Below are 25,742 nucleotides of genomic sequence, written 5' to 3' on the forward strand. Positions count from 1 at the left end.
AACTGTCAGAACGCGCCACCACTGGTCTAACGAAATGTGACGTCATTTGACACGACATTGTATGAATCATCACTCCATACTCCATAGTAAACACAAGGTAAACACCCACTGGACGTGTCATGTGACGTCACGCAAAGCGCGCGCACAATGGCGGCGTTTGAACTGCTTACATTTTTTAAAAGATTTAAATTTCATTTTTAAAAATATCTAGAGCATTTTGAAGCCTATTAATATTTTTTTCTACGTTATAAAATAGTAAACTATTCATTTAAGACAAAAAAGAAAAACATGAATATTCCCCATTAGGTATATTTTTCTTACTCCTTTAAAGTAAACTTAAATAAAATAACAAAAACGTTAACAACCACAGTTTTGTAGAAAGTCTTAAAAAAAACAATTTTAAAGAACATTGAAATGCATATTTAGAAATTTAATATAAAACGCAACTCTGTGGCAATCATGTTAATATTCTGACAGATATTAGTAACTTTAAATATATTCTTTAAATATATTCGCTAAACTTTATTTAAAATAAAGTTTATCTAAAACATTTAAACGAAGAGAATAAAATAAAAAAGAACGTGTGTGCCGAGAAAACGTGTCAGGAGTGAAACTTCTTTGGCGAGATTCATAGATACCAAAATCGCCGCCTTGCTCCATAACGCGACAGTATTACCATGACGCGATCTTGAAATTTGACGACCATCTTGGATTTTAGTTTTGACCTCATATTCGTTAATAGCTACCCCAAAAACCATGAAAATGACACCCATCACGAAAAATGTCAAATTTTCGTCAGCGCCATCTTGGATTATAGTTTTGACCTCATATTCGTTAATAGCTATCCCAAAAACCATGAAAATGACACCCATGATGAAAAGATGTCAAATTTTTCGTCGGCGCCATCTTGGATTATAGTTTTGACCTCATATTCGATAATAGCTACCCCAAAAACCATGAAAATGACACCCATGACGAAAAGATGTAAAATTTTCGTCGGCGCCATCTTGGATTTCAGTTTTGACCTCATATTGGTTAATAGCTACCCCAAAACCATGAAAATGACACCCATGACGAAAAGATGTAAAATTTTTGTCGGCGCCATCTTGGATTATAGTTTTGACCTCATATTCGTTAATAGCTACCCCAAAAACCAGTAAAATGACACCCATGACGAAAAGATGTAAAATTTTCGTCGGCGCCATCTTGGATTTCAGTTTTGACCTCATATTGGTTAATAGCTACCCCAAAAACCATGAAAATGACACCCATGACGAAAAGTTGTAAAATTTTTGTCGGCGCCATCTTGGATTATAGTTTTGACCTCATATTCGTTAATAGCTACCCCAAAAACCATGAAAATGACACCCATGACGAAAAGATGTAAAATTTTCGTCGGCGCCATCTTGGATTTCAGTTTTGACCTCATATTCGGTAATAGCTACCCCAAAAACTATGAAAATGACACCCATCACGAAAAAAAGCCAAATTTTCATCGACGCCATCTTGAATTGTTTTACCCCACCAATCTATTCAACAACCCATAAAAAAGAGGATCTCAGGCAAGGTAATTTTAAAAACATAATTTTAAATTACAAATAATTGGAATATGAAACTTATACAGTTTACTCATAAAAAGTATCAAATATTTCAAATCACGAAAAAGACAGTGCACGCACAATAATCTTTTTTATTTCGTTTTTATTTTTGGCACGAGGAGCGATACACCCATCCTTCCAAGAGCGCTTCTGAGCGCGGTCTGACGAACCGCGAGAACAAAATGTATGAAGAAATCGACAAGTATTTTTAATTTAGCTCATTATTGAAATAAAATTTTGATTTAGATTCATAAAAATTACACCATATATAAAGGACTATATATCCCTCAATAAGATATAGTTAAGAAGATAGATTAGGCTCTTAATTTTCCTAAAATGGTACCGGTTTAGACCCCATTTTTTTGCATTTTATGCGTTTATTGTGATGGAAAAAACGTATTTCAGCGACAATTTTGTATGACGTCGTACAATTTTTATAAGATGAACGTAGAGCTGAATATATTATCTTTAAATTAAGATATTACTATGTTCTCACGTGTAATTGCTTTAAGTTAAAATGGTACCGAAAAACAGCGTGTTTTTGTAAAAATACGTTATAGCGTCCTTAAGTTGAATATTTGAACGGTGATTGTAATAAATACACATTAAGTTACATTTCTTATTTTATTTTCTTTAAAAATCAATAGCAAAATTAACGTCCTTTCTGTTTAACCAGTTGGGTGCAACTTGTTGCAAGCGCCTTTGGGCGGATAACACAAGTAAAAAAAAAACTTGATTTTATGATATTTCTGATTGTTTTAAAATAGTCATAATACCTCAATTTTTTTGCTAAATCATGAGACTAAGAAATTAGAAAGTAAATGTAAGTCAAATTATAAGTACATATTAATTATAATTTTTCTCGAAACTCTATTTACATACGCCCTTGTTGCACCCATTGCTTCAATTATTATAACCACAGAATTATAACCATAACAAATTTAATTAAAACCTCTTAGTCTAAGATCCGGCTGCAGGATTAGTGCGTTCATCGGTTTTTTGCTGAAAACCGAATTTTTATGTATATTTATAATTAGGAGAATATATATCGACTAGGTTGCCAGTCAAAATTTGGCCGCAAGCATGTTTAATTAAAAATTTTCTAATCGATTTTTGGGAAAAAAATTCGTTCACTTGTTTTTTTGAATAAAATGTAGTCTACATCACGGCAAATGATATAAAGATTCAAAAAAATCACGGTTGCCGCTTCTCACCTGGCCGCAACATCTTGGCAGCCTGGTGCAAACAGGTATGATTTCGATTCATTTTTACGTTCATAACGTACATTTATGAATCATATATCAAATTAAAGCTAATTTTTTTCTATTTATTATCATATATGGTTGCCTAATTAAATCCGGCCGCAAATAAGGGTTGCCGGCTGTTAAAAATTATAAATATTTACGCCTATTAGTACACCGACGCATTCTTTTTATGTATATTTATAATTAGGAGAATATATATCGACTAGGTTGCCAGTCAAAATTTGGCCGCAAGCATGTTTAATTAAAATTTTTCTAATCGATTTTTGGGAAAAAAATTCGTTCACTTGTTTTTTTAATAAAATGTAGTCTACATCACGGCAAATGATATAAAGATTCTAAAAAATCACGGTTGCCGCTTTTCACCTGGCCGCAACATCTTGGCAGCCTGGTGCAAACAGGTATGATTTCGATTCATTTTTACGTTCAAAACGTACATTTATGAATCATATATCAAATTAAAGCTAATTTTTTTCTATTTATTATCATATATGGTTGCCTAATTAAATCCGGCCGCAAATAAGGGTTGCCGGCTGTTAAAGATGTTGAATATTTAAGGTTGAGTGAAAGAAAATATATCGTCCTTTTTATTTTTTATTTAATATAATTAACAGCCGATCCTCTCTTTTTCTCGTTGTTTCGCTGCCGCACGCGAATGCGTCGGTGTACTAATAGGCGTAAATATTTATAATTTTTAACAGCCGGCAACCCTTATTTGCGGCCGGATTTAATTAGGCAACCATATATGATAATAAATAGAAAAAAATTAGCTTTAATTTGATATATGATTCATAAATGTACGTTATGAACGTAAAAATGAATCGAAATCATACCTGTTTGCACCAGGCTGCCAAGATGTTGCGGCCAGGTGAAAAGCGGCAACCGTGATTTTTTTGAATCTTTATATCATTTGCCGTGATGTAGACTACATTTTATTCAAAAAACAAGTGAACGAATTTTTTTCCCAAAAATCGATTAGAAAAATTTTAATTAAACATGCTTGCGGCCAAATTTTGACTGGCAACCTAGTCGATATATATTCTCCTAATTATAAATATACATAAAAATTCGGTTTTCAGCAAAAAACCGATGAACGCACTAATCCTGCAGCCGGATCTCGTACTATCTGCAATCAATCGTGAGCAGCCAACCTTAGTTATACCCTATTTCACTGACAAACCTAGTATTTGTCGTACAAAATGTTTAGAAGATTACTTAGAAATTACTAAAAATATTAGAAATGACTCTTCAAACTTATTTTTTCATTTACAAACGTCCCCATAAGACGTCACAAACCATTAGTCGATGGATTAAAGTTATGTTATAGAGCAAGAGCCCGCTTCAGCCAGGCGCACAATATTTTATAAAACCAGAAAGTTTAAACAAATAAAAAAAAATATTTTGAATGTCAGAACAAAACATTACCTAAAATATAAAGATATCATTTTGCCCGGTGAACATACAGACTGTGGTTATCACCGGGAATACTATAAAGCATTCATAGGGGTTATGAAATTTTTGAACCTGGAAGTTCTAAAGAAAAAAATGAAAAAGCAACATCAGCCAGTGTACCTACACACAATCGCTCTCCAACTATTCCGTTGATACCTGAGTTGACTATCGAACCATCTAATTTACAATCTTCTACTACAGAATCGTCAACAATCTCTCAAACAACTTTTATTTCCGATTCAATAGAACCACAACCTACAACTTCTCAAGAAAAACTTCATTCTCAGACTCTACCTGTAGAATCTTCATCAATATTGCAATCTATTCCAATTTCTGAATCGGTCGAACTCATCAATATCTCAAGAAAGTGTTGAAACTTTTGAGACAGATACTCAAAAAATAATCATTCAACTCCAATAGTACATAATGTAACTGAGAGTGATGGCAGTATTAAAAATAATACAAAAGTTTGTGTATTCTATAATAGAAAATATAAAAAATTACGATCTAAAATGCTTCCACTTCACGAAGTCACCAAGAAACTTAAATCTAGTGTATCCTAATATCGAAGGTCAAGACGAGTTTACAGAATTGAATGTAGAGTCGACTTTAATAATAAAATATCTTCATTAAAAAAACCATTCAGTAAAAGTGATTGGCATTTTCATCGAGAATTTCATCGATTTCGTATGTCGATACTGATTGATGTAATATTGCAATTTTACAAAAGGATTCAGAACCACCTACAGATGAAGATATACCTGATATACATATACCTGATATACCAATACCAACAAACTCCATTACTTTGTCTAGAAGTATAGCCGGCAACATTGAACGAACATTATTAATTAATGAATATTTTGCAAGATTATAATTAGACGGATATTTATCTGTACAACAATACAAAACAAAAGTTATGTGTGTATTCAATTTACACTTTTATTAATTAAAATATTATTTTATTATTTTCAAGAAACAATTCAGCTTCTGGAACCTTTCAATCTAGCTACGACAAAAATTATTTCCGGAGAAAGCTATTTAACATTGTCACTGATCATTGATTCATGGAATAAAAACTGAAAGTTGAATTTCAAATTGTGACTGAAAGCGGAAAGAAAATATTACTCTGCGCGAAGGGATCAGTTGACAAAAGACTAAGTCCGTATGAAAACAGGACACCTGTTGCACTGGCTATTATATTTGACCCCCGATTTAAGAAGAAGGGGTTCCACACAAGTGACGAAAAGAAGCGAGCTAGTCAGTGGCTAGAAAAGGCCTATGCTAGCCATTTATCTAAAGAACGCTTGGCTGAAGAAACGCAACAAACAACACCACGTCTTCAGGAACACCTGATGACCTGTTGGGGTTCCTAGACGTTCCGGATGTATCGAACCCTTTAAGTAACTCATTGGTAGATGTCAGCAATATCTGGAGAAGCCAGTAATTGACAGGAAAGAGTGTCCTATAACATACTCGAGATACACTAACAAAAAATTAAAGGAATTAGCGATGCTCTATCTGTGTATTCCAGCATCTTCTGTGCCTTCGGAACGGATTTTTTCGAAGGCCGGACAAATCTTAACCGAACGGAGAAATAGATTAAAAGAAAAAAGGTTAAACGAAATTGTTGTTTATAAAAAAAATGGTAAATATTTTAATGTTTGATTTGTTCCTTTAATAATGAATGTTGATTTTTTATTGTTATTTCAAATTTAATTGAAAATAAATCTCTTTGTTTCGTATAACATTTGTTTTTCATTTTTATGTTAATAAATCTTAACCTACAATCTTAACCTACAAATGTGCTTATCCTACAATCTTTTAAACTATCGATAGCTTTAAGTAAAACTATCGATACTATCGGAATACCAAACTATCGGTGTTTAACGTACACTACTCGGGCTTACAAGTATGTACGACAACAATTTAATACTTGTCTGCCTCATCCATCCACACTTACTACGTGGTATAAATGCGTAGATGCAAACCCATTTACAACAGAATCTCTAGAATGCATTAAATTGGTGACATAAAAAAAACAAAAAAACTGAAATGTATTGTGCAGTAAGCATGGCTATAAGAAAACACGTCCAGTGGGATGGAACAAAATGTGTAGGTCTGGTAAATTATGGGACAGCATTGGATGGTCACATTCAGGGGCTTAACGCTTCATAGATATATTTTCTTCGTACAAATTCTGTACAGTATCATCAATTTCTGTTCGTAAATGTCTTCGATTTCCGCTAAAAACGACATCAGTTTCCGGTAAAATGCAGACACAATTATTTGAAAAAAAAAAAGCTTTTGTATTTAAAAATGATTGAAAATAACATTATCGTTTATTTCTGACGTAATTTGAACTTTATATTATTATATTTCACCCAAAAATCTAAAAAGGCTTTTCATTTCATGATTTCTGAATGTAGCAGCCGCCATTTCATCAGAGATGTCAACTGTCACTGTCATGTCATACTATTGTCATTCGTTCAGGCCTGCGACAGCTTAGTTCCAAAAAAATGCGTCAAGCGCTACTATCGCGAGCCACACAGATCTACTACCACTAGATTCCGGACATGCGTGGCCACCTCAGTGCATTTCGCTCTATCTTTGAGTGTTGCCATTTTATAAATTTTCCTGCATTTTAGGGAAAATTTTCATTAAAAATACGTCCTCAAATTCACCTAACAAATTATTTATTACAATTAAGTGTAATAAATAAATAATGTTATGTGAATTTGAGGACGTCTTTTAATGAAAATTTTGGTTGATTACAAGCAACCAATGTATGTGATCAAGGTGCCTCAAATGTAAGTGCCATCAATAGTTTAATTGAAGAAACGAGAGTTGAATATTTGAGGAAAGGTTGAAGAATTAAAAGAAGCTGTATTTAAACTAGATGGGGAAGAAGTTGTTCCATTATATTATGATGTTCCACATCTACTAAAAGGAATCAGAAATAGCGTTCTGAACAAAAATCTTAAATATGTAATGGATGGGACATTAAGGGCTGCTAAATGGGATCACATCATTAAACTATTTGAATGTAACCCCACATATAAAGGGGTAAGTCTAATAAAAAATCTATCAGAATCGCACTGTAACCCAAATAAAATACCAAAAATGAAAGTTAAGTTTGCAGCACAAATATTTAGCCACACAGTTGGGTGGAACATGGGCTTTTTGGCAGGTAAATTTACCAAACTTTACTTTTAACAAAAAACATTAATAATGTTTAATTTACTAATTTCTCTAGCTGTATTTTAAATTTGACTTAAAACGAATTCTGCATCTCGCTATTATTCTGAATGCTAAAAGTATGTAAGTATGTTTATTTATTTATTTCACTTTCACACTACTGAACAGATTTGGATGAAATTTGGTAGCTAGAAAAAGCATGGTACCTGGCTAACCTTTATATATAACACTTTTTATCCCAGAATATTCCAAGGTTCCTGAAGAAATGGCTAAAACTGATTATACCTTGTCACTGGATTCAACTTAAAACGAATTCAACATTTTGCAAATTCAACTTTGTGGTCCTAAAGGTTATAATAGAAGGCGATATTTTACATTGTATATGCTACTGAAAACGAAAAGATATGGTAGGCCAGCGGTTCCCGAATTCTTTTGGCTTCGGAACCCTTTTTGTTTCACCATTTTTCGGCGGAACCCTAGCTTTTAGTAAGAAGTAAACTAAAGACGGAAATACACTTACATCTCGTGGCGTGTGGTAGCGCGCCAGAAGCATATCGGTTTCATACATTTAATATGGTTAAAGACATACTTGTATGCCTTGTCGTGTCACGTCCTGTCAAATGTATGAAAACGTATGATCCTGGCGCGCCACGACATGCCACGCCACGTAAGTATATTTCCGCCTTAACAGCAACATTTTTTTTCGTGAAATCACACCATCTGAGGCTTTTTGGATTGGTGTCCGCAAAGTTTGATGTTAAGAGAAAGACTTTTTAAGATAAAAATATTTACTTAGTTAGAAGAAAAGGTAATTACAAAAATTTTAATGTGATGAATGAAATCTCTTCATAGTTTTCCTTAAAATTACATCGAAGTCAGGTTTTATGTCCGACAATTGGATGCGGAGGTCTGGTGCAGCATTCAACCTACTCCTAAACTTATTTTTCGTGTAGGCGTACGCTGAAAACCCAGCCTCGCATCTGTAAGTTGTCACAAATGGGAGTAATGCTATGATAGCTTTTTCAGCAATGCCCGGGTATTCGTTTTTCAGGCCAATCCAAAATTGACTCGGGTTCATGATAGCTTCAGATTCGAAAAGTTGTTGGAGTGTGGATGAATTTTTAATATCAATTAAATTTTCATATTCCAATGCAGTCAGTGTTAAAGGTTTGGTACTAATCCTAAATGGATTTCGGACCCATTCGATTTCCCGTAACCGAAGCTTTTCTTCTGGAAAATATTCCTCCAAAGATGTTTTTAGGTTTGTCAAATGTTCACGTATACTTATCTCTACGTCTGTAGCGATTTGAAGATGATTATATTTTTTGAGAAATTGCTCAAGTAGTGGAAAACACTCATACCTTTTTTGTCCAAGACATTCAATCCACAAGGCGATTTTCTCTTTCAATGAAGATACTTTGTCACTCACTGTAAATATGGTTATCATTCTTCCCTGCAAAGAGCTGCTCACTGTGTTCAGCTTATCAAATATGTCAGCCAAATAAGCCAATCTCATCAACCATCGCTCGAGCCTTCGATTATAAACAGCCTACCAGGTAGGCTGTTTATAATGAAGTGCATCTTATAAATTTAAATTTATAAAGAATAGAAAAAATTCGATCACGAGGCGGGACTCGAACCCGCATCTTTCGCGCCATTCCGGGGCGGATGCTTAACCAACTCAGCCACTCGTGACCCGCCTGAGCAATCGAATTTATTCTATCCTTTCAGTTTTATGTGTCTTAAGGGACACACCGCGCGCCATCTATTGAGATGATTTAACAACCATCTCAACCAATATGAAGCACTTTTCAGTGAATACAATATTGTAACGATGGAACACGACCTTTTCTTGAATTTATATTTTTTGTTTTTTTTTCACATGTCAGCTGTGGTGTGTACCTATTTAAATAAATAAATAAATTTTATTTATGTATTTGTTTTCAGAACAAGGATTGTTGCCTGAAGATTGCAAAGACACAGCAGACCTTCTCCTGTTCTTTGACAATCTTTTTGATTCCCTAAATGGCAGTTTCAAAAATTCATCAAAGAAAAGTGGAAAAGTTCTTCTACAAGCAGTGACCCCGACATCCAAGCACCAAGATACTTGGAATAAGTCAAAAAGTGTTCTAAAATCAATGAAATTATTCACCAAAGAAGGAGAAGCCTTCAATTACTAATTGGTTGCGTACTTTAGAGAATATGGAAATACTTAAAAATAAATTATTTGAAAAATTCAATATTAAATCTATATGGTGCCGTCACTTAAATCAGGATCCAATTGAAAATTTTTTTGGAAGCGTAAGAAGCCATGGGTATAGAAATAATTCGCCAACATGTACAGGGTTTGAGGCAGCTTTTGTATCCCTCTTAGTTAATAATTTAAGCAGCTCTTATTCATCAAATTCAAACTGAGAGGATGACTCATGTTATATGTTTAAATCATTAAAAACTTTATTTTTCAAGAAAAACAAAATAAATGCGGCACCTACAGAAGTTGATTTTGATCATTTGTATGACGAAAATATTGTCGTTAATTTTGAAATTATAAGGACCCGCGAATTCTGGCTTCTCTCGAATATGTCACAGGGTATATTTTAAGACAATGTACTAAAACAGTTTTTAAAAATTGGTCTGTTTGTAAAAATGAAAAGGAAAATAGTTACTTAAGAATAAGAGAGTATAATAAAAATAAGGCCTACCTGACGTATCCTGCTACAAATTTAATTAAAAGTTTTTCTGTAATACAAGATATTGTTACTACAATTTTAAAAACAAAATCAGCGTTATAATATAAGAAATTTTATCCAATTGATTTTGCATGGGAGATTAAGTTTTAATTATATCACATGTAAAAAACACAAAAAAGACTTAACCGAAAAGATTTTTACAACTTCTTGTATGTTTTTTATTTGTAATTAGTGTCGAGACACAAATAAAATTCTTTATTTTAACAATAAATATGAGGGCGAGGATATTGTTCAGAGTTTAGCGTTCGAATATGCCAATAAAAGAAAGAAAAAATAAATTAAGTTTATTTTATTTTGCTAACACAACCTGAAATTACAAGATTCTTAATTTTACAGTTAGTTTACTACTATTTTTGTATATAATAGAAATAAACTGACTGTGAAATTAAGGATCTTGTAATCAACTCCTTTAATTAAATAATGGCCTGGAGGGTAGGCTTATAGCACATGTTATAGCTATGCATAATATATAGATGGTAACAGTTAGGTTCCTACTCTCCTTGATAGATGTCGCTGTTGTAGAAAGCTGAGTGACAACTCTATTTCGGGTATGTATAAGTTACTCTATGGTCACAATGTAGATGAAGCTAGGGAGGCATTGGTGTTTATGCTAACATTCATAAATAGTGGATGGAAGATGCCTATCGTTTATTTTTTTATTAATGGCTGTACTGGTGAACAGAATAATATTGATGAAACAATGTATGGGCTTGTTAGTAGATTGTGGTGTTATAACAGTTTCACTAACTTTTGATGGCTATCCGCCCAACTTTTCAATGGCAAAAAACTTAGGTTCCAATTTTAATGACTTGGAAAATATTACTTCCTTTTTTTTTAGTGGGGAAATCTTGCATAGATACCCACGGCTTCCGGGGAAGAGGCCGTGGGTTATGACTTCCTACTTTGTTGCTAATAACCAGCACATAGTTATTTTTCCGGATCCAGCACATATGCTAAAACTTGTAAGAAATACACTAGGTCAGAAACATACAGTGACAAATATTAATGGTGACATAATTTCATGGCATTTTATCGAATAGCTTCATAATCTTCAAGAACAGGTCTCCATCTTAATAACTTGTTAACCGTCTTAAATATCAGCATATAGACTTATCAAAACAAATAATGAAAGTTAAGTTAGCGGCACAAACGTTCAGCAATTCCGTGGCAGATGCGATAGAATTTTGTGATGATCAATTGCACTGAAGAAATCATTTCATACATCGGTGGTTTTGTTGTTAGAAAATTAAGAAAAGTTATAAAATGTGAAGATTGTCTACAAGCTCTTATTAGCGACAAATATTAAGGTCTAGTATTTGAAAAAGATAAGGGTGGCCTTATTTATTCATCACGTGATGTAATTAAAGTACGTTGGCAGAAAGAATATATAGAATTCATTCACATAAGGGAATATCCTGCTTTATTTAGATTTTTTAGAGATGATGTAAAATGGTTAGAGATCGAAAACAGATTGTTCGAATCGTTTGAAAAACAACCTACTGTCTATGTCGCGGGTTATTTGGCTTCGGTGGTACTAAAAAAAAATCAGGTGGCAATGCGAGAAATGCACGCTAAGTTTGAAAATTGAAAACTTAGAGCAATGTGATACACCAATTTACAGCTACATAAAACTTCGTGAGTGGTGGCAAGACCAAAAAATTTATGCAAGCTAGTTGATTCAGCTACATCATTGTTTGAAGCTCAAGTTAAGCCAATCCTTCATGAAAGACATATTTCTCAGCAAGCCGTCACGATGACATATAACGAAATGTGACAATTTGCTATCTGTAATGACCACAAAGATCGTCTGCTTCATTTATTGCTTGTTCGTCTGAGTCATCTTTTGATTAGAAATGAATGCAATCGCACAAATCTTTCCTTCGCAAAGGCTGAGGAATCAATTGCAGATACTGTGAAAAAAGCACAGCAACAGGGCATCGCAAAATCATAAATTCAAAATTGCGTTGGTGGCGAAAAATCGGTTGGAAACCAAGTACAGGTACTTACTAGTCGAGCATTCCAAACCCGAGTCTATTACTTCCGGTGAAGAAAGAAAAAAACTGAATTACACTATCGGAGACCATGTTATTGTAAGATGCGGTTGTTCTAAATATCCTGGTCAGATCATATCGCAAAATCCCGAAGGAGCCATGGTAATCTGCATGAAAAAAGGGAAGAGTTTTTGGAGATGGACAGCCGTTAATGATGAGCAATTATATTCTTGGGAGAGTATACAACAGAAGATTGGTGTTAGCGACGCGCCATTCAAAAAAAATTAATTTAAAATAAATTATTACATTATACTAAGTCAAGGTTGTCTATGATCAGATTATTGTTTTATTCTGTGGTAATTTTAACATAATCTGTAATAAGCTACGGCGAGCCACTGCTGCGTCAGTGACTCGTCCAGTTCTTCGGCCTCCTCTCACCTGAGCGCACGTACGTAACTAAGTATTCTATCTGTACTTTTACATCGCCAAATCTGAATTAAAACCTCATTTTATATTATCTACTCGACTGGCCTTTTTTATTTTCCACTTCACCAACAACAATTGGTATTCTTAAATTTGTCAAAAAGGGTTGTTTCATCATTCCAGAACTAGATTGTAATTAGGTACCTAGGTACTATAAACTTAAAGCTAAAAATGTGCCATGAAAATTATTACTAAAAATAATTTCTTACAACTTTATATTGTTACTTATTGTTTAATTAAGTAGAAGTTTATAAATGTCTAGCTCAACATGTGCCATCCAAGCTAAGGACCAAACAAGTACCTATTTTTATAAGTAGTTACTTATAAAGTAGAGTTTTATAAATGTTAAGCTACAAATGCCATTCAAAAACAGAGTTTAAGCTAAATAAACGCCAAATGCAAGTATTTTTAAAATTACTAATAAAAAAACAATTTCTTTAGATTTTCAAAAAACAATTTTTTTTTTAGATAATCTAAAATTCGAAGTAATGTATGTAAACAACTTCAGACTGGTGCCAAACTTCACCTACCACCTTTTTACAATAATGAACCTTATTTTATAGATATTAAGTACATTTTCGCTTAAGGCGTTATGCAGTATTGTTGATAGTGCTACCAACATCTAGGTATATTTATGATTGAGAAACGCGTAGTAGGCGAAGAGGAAATAATGCCCATACTTCGCCTGCTACATTTGTATCATGATTCAAGTCATTTGTACCTTCTTTAACCGAGTTCTATTGGACCTAACCTCTGGCCTTCGATAATATACAGCGATTTTAAATGAGTATGTTTTATAATACTTCTTAATTTGAGAGATCTACAAAAAAAAGTATCAAAAACTAGGCGAAGTTAGGAGTCTCGACGGTACTCTGTTCAGTTTGACGTCTCTGACGTTTATGTTGGTATTGGAGTGCCATGTAAATTGAATCTATTATCTATAAAGAAAGTCCCATCTCTTAAAACGTAGTGATTTAAATTCTCTTTGTTACTCGTGAGCAAGCAACATAAAATTGTCCATGGGAGAAGCAATGTTCTCTCAAGTCAATGCGCGCGAACTTGAGAGTTTGCCCCTGAGACTTTAAGGGGAAATTGTAATCGTTTAAATTCGAACGGGATATCATTAGGTATTAATGGGATTCGTGGTATAAATACAGTCTCCCCTTTCGCACAACCAGTTAATATAGTGGCTTCCACTATATTGCGATGTAACGCTTTCACTTGTAGTCTCGTACCGTTACAAAGTTTCGGTGGTTTTAAATTTCGCAACAACATAATTGGAGTGCCCACATGCAGAATTAGCTTATGATAAGGCAATCCTGGCGGTTTCAATGAATTTAAAAATTCAACAGGGTAATTAGTAGCGTCATCTGTATTAACCACAGTATTAATCGAAGTGTAGATTTTTTCTTCGAAACGACATGAGCAGGATATCGTCGATAGCTGCTGCTTGATCGTTCTTTGGAGTAAGTATGGCACGCTCACATAACCATTCAATAGGCTTGTCATGTATAATAAATCATACAAACTTCTATCCCCTATTTTACCCCTTTAGGGGATGAATTTTCTAAAATACGCTAAATATATTCGGCCCGATACGTCTAGTGGTTTGGGTTGTGCGTTGATAGATGTCTCCAGAAGGTGCATAATTAAGAGGTCGTATGTCGGTTACCTGTAAAAAATAGAAACAGAACTTAATGTATCGATTCAATTTAATAAAGGTATATTATAGTAATGAATTTAATGTATTGATCTACTTTATATACCTTTGGGTCTCCCTTCATTTTTCCTGGTTTTATGGAGTTATAGAATTGTACGTTTTTTAAATTTTTGAAGTAAGAATAGCTTAGGTATTCAACTGAATATGGTTTTGTTTTCTTTGCATTTTTACAAATTATAATGTACTCAGCTGGAACATTAGTGACTTGATTTTTTAGTTTTTTTTTTCAATCATTGCGTGCATACTGTCTACCTCCATTTGTGTGTGGCCTAGTTCCAAATATTTTTGCTCGATTGTTAACATTATGCAGCATGGCTATATTGAGAAGAGCGTTGCTTAGAGTGACGTTTCTGTTTTGATACGTACACCATCCGTGTACAAGGTGATGAATCTGTTGTCGTCTCCTATTTTTGAGATTACATTGTCCATAAAGAAAATTGTTAAAATCGTCGCAAACTCATCAAATTGCAGCCCACCTTCGTCATTCCATAGGAAACAATACCCATCGCTAGTTTTCAAGTCATACAGCAGTTATGAACACATAGCTTAGTCTTGTAGTAATTTGATGACACATTAAACCGCGGCGCTAAATGTACTGCTTGTAGATCTGCAGTAAAGACAAATTCCTTTTTTTCTGTATCGGATTCTTTTTCCATTCTCGCTTCGTTCTTTTTTTTACATGCTCTTCGTAGTATCTTTATTAATATTGCCCATCTATTACAGATGACACACAAATCTTTTTTTGGTTTAAATACAGCTATTTTCAGTATGGTTAGGGTGTTTGTTAAAGTAGCTATAGATAGTGCCTTTTTATTTTTTGATTCGCAATAATCTGTATACATGTGGGATGATAAGATGAGATGATTATGTCTCGACCTGATACGCATTAGGTCTGATGTGGAATTTTACAAGTTTAGAGGAGAGCCAAAACAAAAGTATTGACACAATCGTGTCATAACTTTTGTTTATTATCGAATAGGCTAACAAAAATAGTATAATATTTTAGATAAGTCATCTACCTTTGTATCAGTATAGTAATAAAACCAATCACAGTAAAATAAAAATATTTTATTTTTCAAAAACATTTTTTCAGCGACATCCAACCTTATGCTTGTACACAGTTATTAAACGACGAATGCTTTTAATTATATTTACTGACACAACTTTATGCCTGCAATTTTTTAGTAAATTCTATTCGTATTTTAAGCTCTAATAAAAGATGTAACGTTATGATTGGCTAAAAATAGAAATTTAGTTACGTCCGATCTTATCATGTATCTATTTATGAGGCATTTAAATGAATTTATTATTAAGTACATAAGGTCGTAATTAACAAAATAAAATAAAAAAACTTCAAACAAATTTCGCCGTTGATATGGGCTGCCACCTATATTTTCAGACCATAACATGTTTGCAGCTCTATTAGCTGTAGAATCAAATTTTGTCAAATTTAGTGTCCAAAGCTTTCGTAGATAAAAAGATTTACTATTAGTTAAATTCGCTGTAGCCAAACACTTCTGCAAATCAAACACCAATACTTTTTTTTCGCCTGAACTTGATTCTGCTTCCTTTTTGTCATTTCTCTTCAAGTTATATCTTTCTTCAGCAGTTTTAGCATGAATGTCCTTTTCTTTTTCTATCTTTTGTTTCAGCTCTTCATCCACAACATCTAACAGTTTTCTCTCAAATGCATCGCAATCATCACATGTGTCGATCGACGGTAGTTTGAAGCTTAAATTGAATTTGGTGTTGAAAATGTTTCGATACATGTTCAATAATGTTCAATAATGACTCTCATAACATGGATATGAGTTAATATGATCCATCACTGATTGCACTACCACATCTGAAGTTTTATTACCAGGAATATGCTTTCCCCTCTGATCTGGAGCTACCAACCCTCCATCGAGCTGTTTCTCCAAACTCACCTTAACAAACTTTTCTCCTATAGATAGCGTGTGAAGAAACATATTCCGGCATATTTTTTCGCTCTTAGAATTTGCAATAAGACTATATTCGTGTGTAAACTTCCTTCGGTCAGTATCTAAGTTCCCAGTCGTTCTCATTGTGTGTTTTTGTTTTTTTGTGACGTTAGAGGCTATAAACTGGCGACGTTGATCCCAACTGCTGCATTTTTTCCAAAATTCATCAAATATTTGTATTCTTGTTTCATTAGACACTTTTTCGTAACATTTTGATTTACACTTACATGGAGGTTTCATTTCACGACCGTCTATTTCAGGGTTTTTTTTTTGCTACAGTTGAATGATAGGGAGAACCTTTTAGTCTTGCAATTTTAGCCGCAACTCTTTTCCATTTAGTTACGTTTTTAACTTTCTTTCTTGTGTTAGATTTTGAAGGGACTGCTGTACCGATCTGCTGTATGTTTTCATTATTTCTTATTTGTCGGTCATCTGGTATATAAACATTCCCATTCTTATCTGCGACCATAATTCGGTTCGAGTTAACTATATCTTCATTCATAGTAGTATCAGAAATATTAACACTTTCATCAAAATGGGGTACAATTAAAAAGCCTGTAGTATGGTCTCTGTCTGTTAAATTACGGTTTTCAATGTGATCATTCTTATAAGCAGATGTACTCGCCCTTACTTGAATCAACATCATGTTATTTGAATTCGTACTTTTAGAACTATCTTGATCAAATAGCGAAGATTCATTAAGGTTATTTACCGACGGATATACAGAAAGAATTGTTTGTTGAGCTGTTGCAGCAAAGCAACGATCGTTTTCTTTAGGACTTTCATTGAAAACTGAAGTTGCAGATATAATATTTTTTCGTGGACTTAGAAGATCGTCTAAAGTGATTAAATTAATATCTTCATTATTTCTCACTTTAGCTTGCCTTTCAGGCGATTTTTCCGAAAAAGAAAGCTTTCTTTTCACCTTCAAATACGTCGATAGAGCTAAAACTTTTTCTGGCGAACCACTGACGTAGCTGCCATCCGAAAGATCTTCATGTGGTTCGTAAGTCTTGTCTTTAACGCTATCATCACTATCATAATCGGAAAATTCTTGGCCAGGATCTGTAAGTGCTGATTTACACAGGGTCAGTAACTGACTACAAATTCGAGGCAAATCAGTGCTGACCCGAAAAAAACCCTGTGTAAACAGATTTGAAGTCAGTACAGAGGCTTGAACTCAGCGCTGAGTTGAATATTCGGACACGAATATTTTAGAGTCAGTTGGCGCCCCCCCCTACCCGCGCACCCCCAAGTCAGCCAAATAAACCCCGTGTAAACAGACAAGTAAGTGCGTGGTTAGTCATTGCTGCTGCGTTGTAGAGTGACCACGTTTTTTTCGCTGGCGATAAAAATGACCCGTAAGCGAAGACGAAACCTTCAAATTGTTGCAATTATATGGCAAAAACGAGTGTCTTTGGGATATTAAATCCCTAAATCCATTTTCTTACCCATTGTCGTTTATTTTTAGTTATATCTCATTTTCTACAATTTCTATTAACTCATTCAACAGCAAAATTGATAGATTGCACAACAAATAATTAAATCGTCGTTTCAGTTGTTTTCGCGAATTCATTTTTCCCACTGACTTCACAAACGTGTGGTCACCGTGAGAAACGCACCACTACTACTTACTTCATGTAAACAGTTAAAGTCTGTCGCGGCGCCGAAATTGGCGCTGCGACTGACTTGTCTACTGACCCTGTGTAAATCAGCACTTACACAATAAACTTACTTTACGTAAGCACAACCAATATTTTCAACATAACTTAAGTAAATGAAATGAAAATATTTGTGTTTTTTGTTCTGTAGGCATAGTGTTAGTAGGTAGGTACAGTTAGTTATACTGGAAGCCGAATCCAACATGTTGGAAGAAAAGCTAGACAGATTGATTGGTTACATTCTTAAAACAAGATGTAGTAGGTAAGTAAAAGTATCTACCTAAACAATCACTTTCAAATATATGCGCATTGACTTCATGTTTTGTCTTCTCATGACAATAACTTGGCCCTGCAATTGGATTCTCGTATATATTTCGTATGTCGTCCTCTGATAAAACAAAACAATTTGATTATAATTTACATACCTACATTTATACCGATTTACTTCTAAAACAAGTAGAAATGTATGAAATTAACTTACCGGGCACTGAAGCACCTGTATCGCTAGCTTTAGCTTCTTTACTACGGGAATTAATCAAATTTCGAAGATTGACTAGTTTGCGTCGTTTATTGAGTAATTGGGTGAACATAACATCCTGCAAAAAATAATACATATATAACCTAAATTCACAACATAATTATTTAAATGAGTACCTACTATAACCGATAAAAATATAATATCACTAATGCACACCAAAGGACTTGACGATATAAAATCTGTAGATACCTATTTATAGGTTTTGTACTCACCTGATCTTCGCCATCCATTGCTTAGTACTTAATAAGTACTTAAAATCCTTGAATAGTCACCACTAATTCACCCACAAGCAATTAAATAAATCAGAAGTAATAATTCGGCACAATAATAACAACTCGCGCGCGAGTAACAAGACTTGTAACGGTCTGTGCTAGTAAACAGAACGCACGCGCCACCCCGCACCCGTTCGGTGCTATGCGCTGATAGGTCAAACCATTGTGGCGCCAAAAACGATAATGTCCGATGTCATTCTATCGCGTCGGTGTGCGGTCACAAAGTCAATGGAATAGTGTTTCTTCTTCACATAGGCATTTTTTTACAACGATAAAGTAGCACTTTTTAAAGGCATAAGGACTAGGTAATTTATGTTTGTAGACCTTAACCAAACAAATAAAATTTCGGACATAACACTATATCTCAAGGTACGACATCCCAATTATTTAATTTCAAGAAGCATAAAGTTCTATCTGACATTACGTATTATTTTTGCCAACAATCCTTGTAGGATAAAGTCGAATGACAAAATTGTCTCTTCGTTACGCATAAAATAATTTAAAAGCATAAAAGCTGAAGTCAATATTCGACTTTCCAATTAAACCAAAATTTTAAGCATAAATACTGTACTTGCTATTAAGCCTTATTCCACAATATAAATTTGGAAATTCGAGAGATTCGACCTTATGCTTTTGTATTATTATTAGAACAAAAAGAGCTGGAATTATGATTGTTATATGCATAGAAAGAGCGCGAGATACTGGTTTCAGTTGACTAATAAAGATATTTTACTCTGATGTCGACATTCGACCTTATGCATCTCAGGTCGAGATGTTTCTGAACGTGTGTAAGATTCGTTTCTGAACGATGATTAGAATTTCATGCTAAAAAAAGACGACGACGACTAAGGCTAGGTTCATATTACTGTGTCGCGGTGTGTCGCGGCGCGACAGAATGCAATCAGTCTCATAGATTTATTATGACTTGATTCACATCAATGTGTTGCATTGTGTTGTGGCGGCGTCTGTGGTGGCGTCAACCAGTGTTGCCAACTTTATTTTCTAGAGGATCGTATCACACACTAGGGAAATCATGCAATGCATCAATGCAAGAGTCGAGGAATTTATTCTTTTGTACATACTTAAATTTAATTTGCACAACATGTCGCTGGATGGCTGGAAATCGATACATGATCCTGATTCCTTAACATGTTGTGCAGCCAACAAAGTTTCATTCACTGTATCTATCATTAATTTATTTCGAATTTTTGTTTTCATTAGATTGACGTGACTGAATACTCGTTCGTATTGTGCATTAGAATGGGGAACACACAAAGTGTCTAAAGCCAATTGTGATAGCTCCTTAAAATCTGGGCATACATGTAGCTCACTCCAAAGTCAACTAGCAAAGTCAAATCTAATTCATTGAATTTGCCTGGAAGATTTCTCCATTGATCATCGATTTTTTGAATTAAACTTACATTTTCGTTCGGTATTATTCTAGGCAGAAATTCAATCAATGGAAACATCGAAGGAAAATATTCTCGAAATTTTGACGATGCAGCATTTGTAGGGTGTAGAACATGGGGTTTTGATAAAATGGGGTCATTCATGCAATAATGCTTTTTTATTTCTTTAGCACTCGTAATCAAAAAATTTCGTCAAGTATTATAAAAATTATTTAGTTCGGATTTGTTCTTTGAAATTTCATCATATAAGATATATTTCGCCGTATACTATCCATTTGCCATGGTACTTGACCCTCTGGACTCATAAAATAATTATTACATTTTTCTCTTATGTACACAGCTGTTGTGTTGGATTTCTCGATAAAGGGGGAATATTACATAAAGCAGTATTAGTACTATTGTTGGTGATTTCCGTAGAATTGAAGTTTTGATCATCTTCGTACGTGTTTAGAGACATTAAAAATTATGTAGACAACAAGTAGCAAGAACAATTTTATCTGCCATGTACGGCTGTACTTGCAAAGGTCCTTGTAATACTCTGAATCTTGCTCTTAATATACCAAATGCATTTTCTGCTGTACGACGAGCACGTGATAGACGGTAGTTAAGTATTTTATTTGAATCATTGTTTACTAGTTTTGCTTTTTTATTAAATATGTCTTCAATGGAAATGCTGTATCAGCGACGATAGTATACGGTAAAGGCTCACTATTCTGGCTCAGCGGTTCGTTTGGTAGAACACTTAGTTCATTTCGCGCAAACCTTTGACCCATTAATGATTTTTTATAAATGCCACCGTTACTATTCCTACCATATGCTCCTACATCTATCATAATAAACTTGTAATAAGCATCAACAAGATCAAGTAGCACAATAAACTCAAACTCTAACATTTATTTATTCAATTAGACTACTATTAGTAGCACTTTCGAATCGTCTTTACATATAAGTACTTTTAACATTTACCACCGATTCGGAAAGCAGTATCTATGGAGAAGAACCGGCAAGAAACTCCATAGTTGCTCTTTTAGAATCATGTCAATATTACATAATCTGTAACTTAAATCTAACTACATAATATATCATATCAATGGAATGCTCTTGTTCATAATTGTAGAAGGTAGACCCAGCATTTATTGGGCAAGTTATATTTATATGTTTTCCATCCAAAGCTCCAATACAACTTGGAAAATGCCAATTCTTTTTAAATCCTATAGCAATGTTTTGCCATGTTTGTTCTGTTGGTTGTGGCATTAGAATAGATGACATATATTGCTTTTACTGTTGACACTCCCATACGGTAACTGAACGTCATCGAACGAAATGAATATCCTGTAGCCAAAAATCTGTAATTAAATAAATTATATAAGTATATACCTACATGCCAAAATTTATTGTTTCAGTTGAAACATGCAAAGAAGATTGGACTAAGTTACGTAATTCTTTTGCCAGTGCACTAAAACGTAGAAGAAATAAAAAAAGCGGTCAAGCTGCCATGCCAGTAACACCTTGGAAATATCACCATTTATGGAATCTAGAAACACGAAGACAAATTTAGCATCTTCACCTGACCAATTCAATCACCACCTGAATTGACATCGGACAGGTCTACAGCTAGTCCTTACAATAGGAGCGAGTCTCAATGCTCAGTCAGGAGTTCGTCTTCTTCCCGTCAGAATTCGGTCAAGCCAGGAATGCAGGAGCTTTATGAACTTATGAAGTCATCAAACGATCTCAGAATTCAAAAGCAAAATGAAAGACGAGAAAGAGATATGGATGAAAATGATCTGTTCTTTTTGAGTATGAGCAAAGCGGTGAAAAGTCTTTCAATCCTTGAACAAACTAAAATTAAACTAGATTTGCAATCTGCAGTATCCAAAGCACAAATCCGCCACTTAGAGAAAAAACAGACCGATAAAGTCCTGCAAACTCCAATTAACATTACATCCTACAAAGTCATTCCACCACAACAAACTATTTCCCCACCCCAACCATCGTCAACTTATCAACAATACGAACAACCTCTTCAGTCATACAATCAATCTTCTACCGTTTACTATCCAATCGCAACAACATCTACAACCTTGCCATCCACATCGTCATCTCACACATCACCACAACAAATGAGTTCATTGGCTGATGAAAATCTTGCTTCCTATTATAGTACAGTTGATTATAGTGACTGTGATTAGTAAATAATTATTTATTTTTTTAATTGTTAAAGTTAATCTTGTGTCTCGTAATTAAAAAAAAATCATGTCATTTTAGAGAAAAATACATACCTCAAACACAAAGCAAGTCTTTCGTTTGTTCTTATAGGACAGCGAAATTGCGTATGTTGTTTCTTAATATCCCTTTCAATTAAAGAGTGTACTTGCTCGAACTGAATTTTAGTTAATCTGAAATATCGATGGAACCTTTCGTCATCAGTTTTTAAGTCCTGAACGAGAGTGTGAAATGCGCCTTTACTGCCTCTTACTTCATTTATAGGATGAACCCGTTTCTTTTTCTTTTTTTTAAGAAGAGTTGCGATGATAAGAAATTGTATATCTTCGTCAAAATCACTGTCAGTATCAGATGATTCCAAGAAAAACATTTTACAAGTATATTATTTACCGCACACCTCACAAATTATTAATGATGTAAAATTGTGCCATATTGCAACACACCAGTATGAACACTACGCGTCACGACACATAGCGCCCCAACACATCACGACACAACAATCTGAACCCAGCTTAAGAAGGCGAATTCCAATAAGACGACAACTATAAAAAAGACGCAAAAATGAGAAAAAAGGATAAGAGAGAGCAGCAGTTTTAATAATGAGTGCGAGAACAAAAAAGGCGAATGAAAGTTGCATTGATTATCTACTTATCATGAAGGAGATGGGTAAGCGCGGCAAATTAGCTGACTACGTGACCATACATTGTTGACGGTATTATTGCTGATGAATCCAGTAAGATTATGCTAAATGAGAATAAAACATATAGTACGAGATCCGGCTGCAGGATTAGTGCGTTCATCGGTTTTTTGCTGAAAACCGAATTTTTATGTATATTTATAATTAGAAGAATATATATCGACTAGGTTGCCAGTCAAAATTTGGCCGCAAGCATGTTTAATTAAAATTTTTCTAATCGATTTTTGGGAAAAAAATTCGTTCACTTGTTTTTTGAATAAAATGTAGTCTACATCACGGCAAATGATATAAAGATTCAAAAAAATCACGGTTGCCGCTTTTCACCTGGCCGCAACATCTTGGCAGCCTGGTGCAAACAGGTATGATTTCGATTCATTTTTACGTTCATAACGTACATTTATGAATCATATATCAAATTAAAGCTAATTTTTTTCTATTTATTATCATATATGGTTGCCTAATTAAATCCGGCCGCAAATAAGGGTTGCCGGCTGTTAAAAATTATAAATATTTACGCCTATTAGTATACCGACGCATTCGCGTGCGGCAGCGAAATAACGAGAAAAAGAGAGGATCGGCTGTTAATTATATTAAATCAATATTACTTTTTAAATTTGTCATTTTGAAAAGGACGACATATTTTCTTTCACTCAACCTTAAATATTCAAACGCCGGCAACCCTTATTTGCGGCCGGATTTAATTAGGCAACCATATATGATAATAAATAGAAAAAAATTAGCTTTAATTTGATATATGATTCATAAATGTACGTTATGAACGTAAAAATGAATCGAAATCATACCTGTCTACACCAGGCTGCCAAGATGTTGCGGCCAGGTGAAAAGCGGCAACCGTGATTTTTTTGAATCTTTATATCATTTGCCGTGATGTAGACTACATTTTATTCAAAAAAACAAGCGAACGAATTTTTTTCCCAAAAATCGATTAGAAAAATTTTAATTAAACATGCTTGCGGCCAAATTTTGACTGGCAACCTAGTCGATATATATTCTCCTAATTATAAATATACATAAAAATTCGGTTTTCAGCAAAAAACCGATGAGCGCACTAATCCTGCAGCCGGATCTTAGACTAATACGCGGAGTTAAAAGAAAAGCTGATAATTTATGAGTTAGTAAAGTCTAAAACAAAAAATTAGTCCCAGTCAAGACCGCCAAGAAAAGACTACAAGTGTAAGAAACACACTACGCGTAATTGTGGTGACCACGGACATGCTTCATCAAGCTGCCCTAACAAAGAAAAAGGTGCTAAATATTTTCGTTGTAACTCATACGGTATATACCATCTGCATGTGATCTGAAAACAACGGGCGCATCTAGATTTGAAAATAGAAGCATTCATAAACAAGATGGCGTCAGCGCAAGCGGCGGCAATAAGAACGAAATTCAATCACAGCAAATCGGAAGTACGAAAAGAACGATGTTCGAATCTGTAGGCGAATCAAGTTCCAATCTGAAGTTTGTGGGTCAAGATGTCGGCATAAGAAATAATGAACGAATGATTGACTATGATTGCAATGAAGTTTCCATTAGTCAGTTGACATATGACAAGTCTCAACAAATTATGAACATTGTAAACAATGACGAAACAACAAAGAGTGAAGAAAAACGTTTGAAAAAAATTGTTTTGAATAATACTCAAACCACAGCGCTCATGGACAGTGGTAGCGACGTGAATTTGGTTAACGAGGACGTTTATTTCACAATGTGTACTCCAACATACGACAACGATGTTGTACTTACCGGACTCTGCAGTGAAATTTGCAATTTGAAAACACTTGGACATTGTGTTCAAATTCAAAATTCAAATTCAAATTATTTATTTCATCCTTTTACAATAGGTCCTTAACTAATTTGTGATTGAAACACTCCTAGAAATATAATGGCAAATAAAATGCTCGTGTCAGGAGGTTCCGCTCTTCCTTAACACTATTAGATACAGAAACAGAAATAAGTGTTGTGTAGTTAAGAATAGACGGGCGTGATTTCGAACAAGAGACATTTTATATTGTACATAATAACTGTATGCCTTACTGTGCTATTGTAGGTCGTGCGTTCTTAAGTTGGATGACGAAAATTAATTGTTTTATTGCAGTTTTTAATGTAAACAACTTATAGAATTGAATATTTACGTTTTTATAACATTATTTGTGAAGACTAATTATAAGGAGATTGAGTTTCTATTTACATATAAAATGTCGCCGCCTACTATTAGATATTTAAGTACATTGGAAGACTTAGAGCTAGTACGTAAGAGCAACTATTTAGTTTCTCCCATCAACTCTATGGGCTAGTAAGAAAGTGCGCGCACGTAGCGACGCAACTTCCCATAGAGTTGATGGGAGAGACATAATAGTAGCGGAGACAAAAGTTGCTCTTGCGACTCTTAGACTTAGTACTTTACAAAAAACACAAACGAATTTAAAGAAGTGTCCTAAGCAACGATTAACGAAAGGTTATATCACAGCGCGAATGCAGACGA

General features: G+C 34.2%; 2 protein-coding genes and 1 non-coding gene across 4 annotated transcripts; 1 reads left to right on the forward strand and 2 right to left on the reverse strand.

Annotated features, from left to right (window-relative positions):
- Positions 1-7,090: 7,090 nt before the first annotated feature.
- Positions 7,091-9,690, forward strand: LOC123702575. The gene is made up of 2 exons (XM_045650349.1): positions 7,091-7,502; positions 9,458-9,690. Exons 1-2 carry the CDS (start codon positions 7,304-7,306, stop codon positions 9,688-9,690), a joined length of 432 nt encoding a protein of 143 aa, XP_045506305.1. The 5' UTR covers positions 7,091-7,303.
- On the reverse strand, positions 9,130-9,205 carry Trnap-cgg. Its single transcript is given in 2 exon segments — positions 9,130-9,164; positions 9,169-9,205. It is a non-coding gene; the product is annotated as a tRNA-Pro (tRNA).
- A 5,889-nt stretch (positions 9,691-15,579) lies between the features above and the next one.
- Positions 15,580-19,062, reverse strand: LOC123702492. Of its 2 annotated transcripts, XM_045650268.1 has the most exons (4): positions 18,848-19,062; positions 18,579-18,693; positions 18,378-18,485; positions 15,580-17,501 (listed from the first exon to the last, which is right to left on the reverse strand). In XM_045650268.1, the coding sequence occupies exons 1-4, from the start codon at positions 18,863-18,865 to the stop codon at positions 16,693-16,695; spliced, it is 1,050 nt and encodes a 349-aa protein (XP_045506224.1). In that variant the 5' UTR covers positions 18,866-19,062; the 3' UTR covers positions 15,580-16,692. The 2 variants fall into 2 exon arrangements, with proteins under 2 accessions (XP_045506224.1, XP_045506225.1); XM_045650269.1 differs by lacking the exon at positions 18,378-18,485.
- Between the last annotated feature and the right edge of the window lie 6,680 nt (positions 19,063-25,742).

This window comes from Colias croceus, chromosome 23 (assembly GCF_905220415.1).
Source record: "Colias croceus chromosome 23, ilColCroc2.1".
In the NCBI taxonomy this organism is placed as follows: domain Eukaryota; kingdom Metazoa; phylum Arthropoda; class Insecta; order Lepidoptera; family Pieridae; genus Colias; species Colias croceus.

Coding starts and splice junctions, on each gene's coding strand:
- LOC123702575 (XM_045650349.1), top strand. CDS start 7,304: ATGGATGGGACATTAAGGGCTGCTAAATGGGATCACATCATTAAACTA. Junction 7,503..9,457: donor GAACATGGGCTTTTTGGCAG/GTAAATTTACCA, acceptor ATTTGTTTTCAG/AACAAGGATTGTTGCCTGAA.
- LOC123702492 (XM_045650268.1), bottom strand. Junction 18,486..18,578: donor TACAGGTGCTTCAGTGCCCG/GTAAGTTAATTT, acceptor TTGTTTTATCAG/AGGACGACATACGAAATATA. Junction 17,502..18,377: donor ATTTGAAAGTGATTGTTTAG/GTAGATACTTTT, acceptor CAGCACTTACAG/ATCCTGGCCAAGAATTTTCC.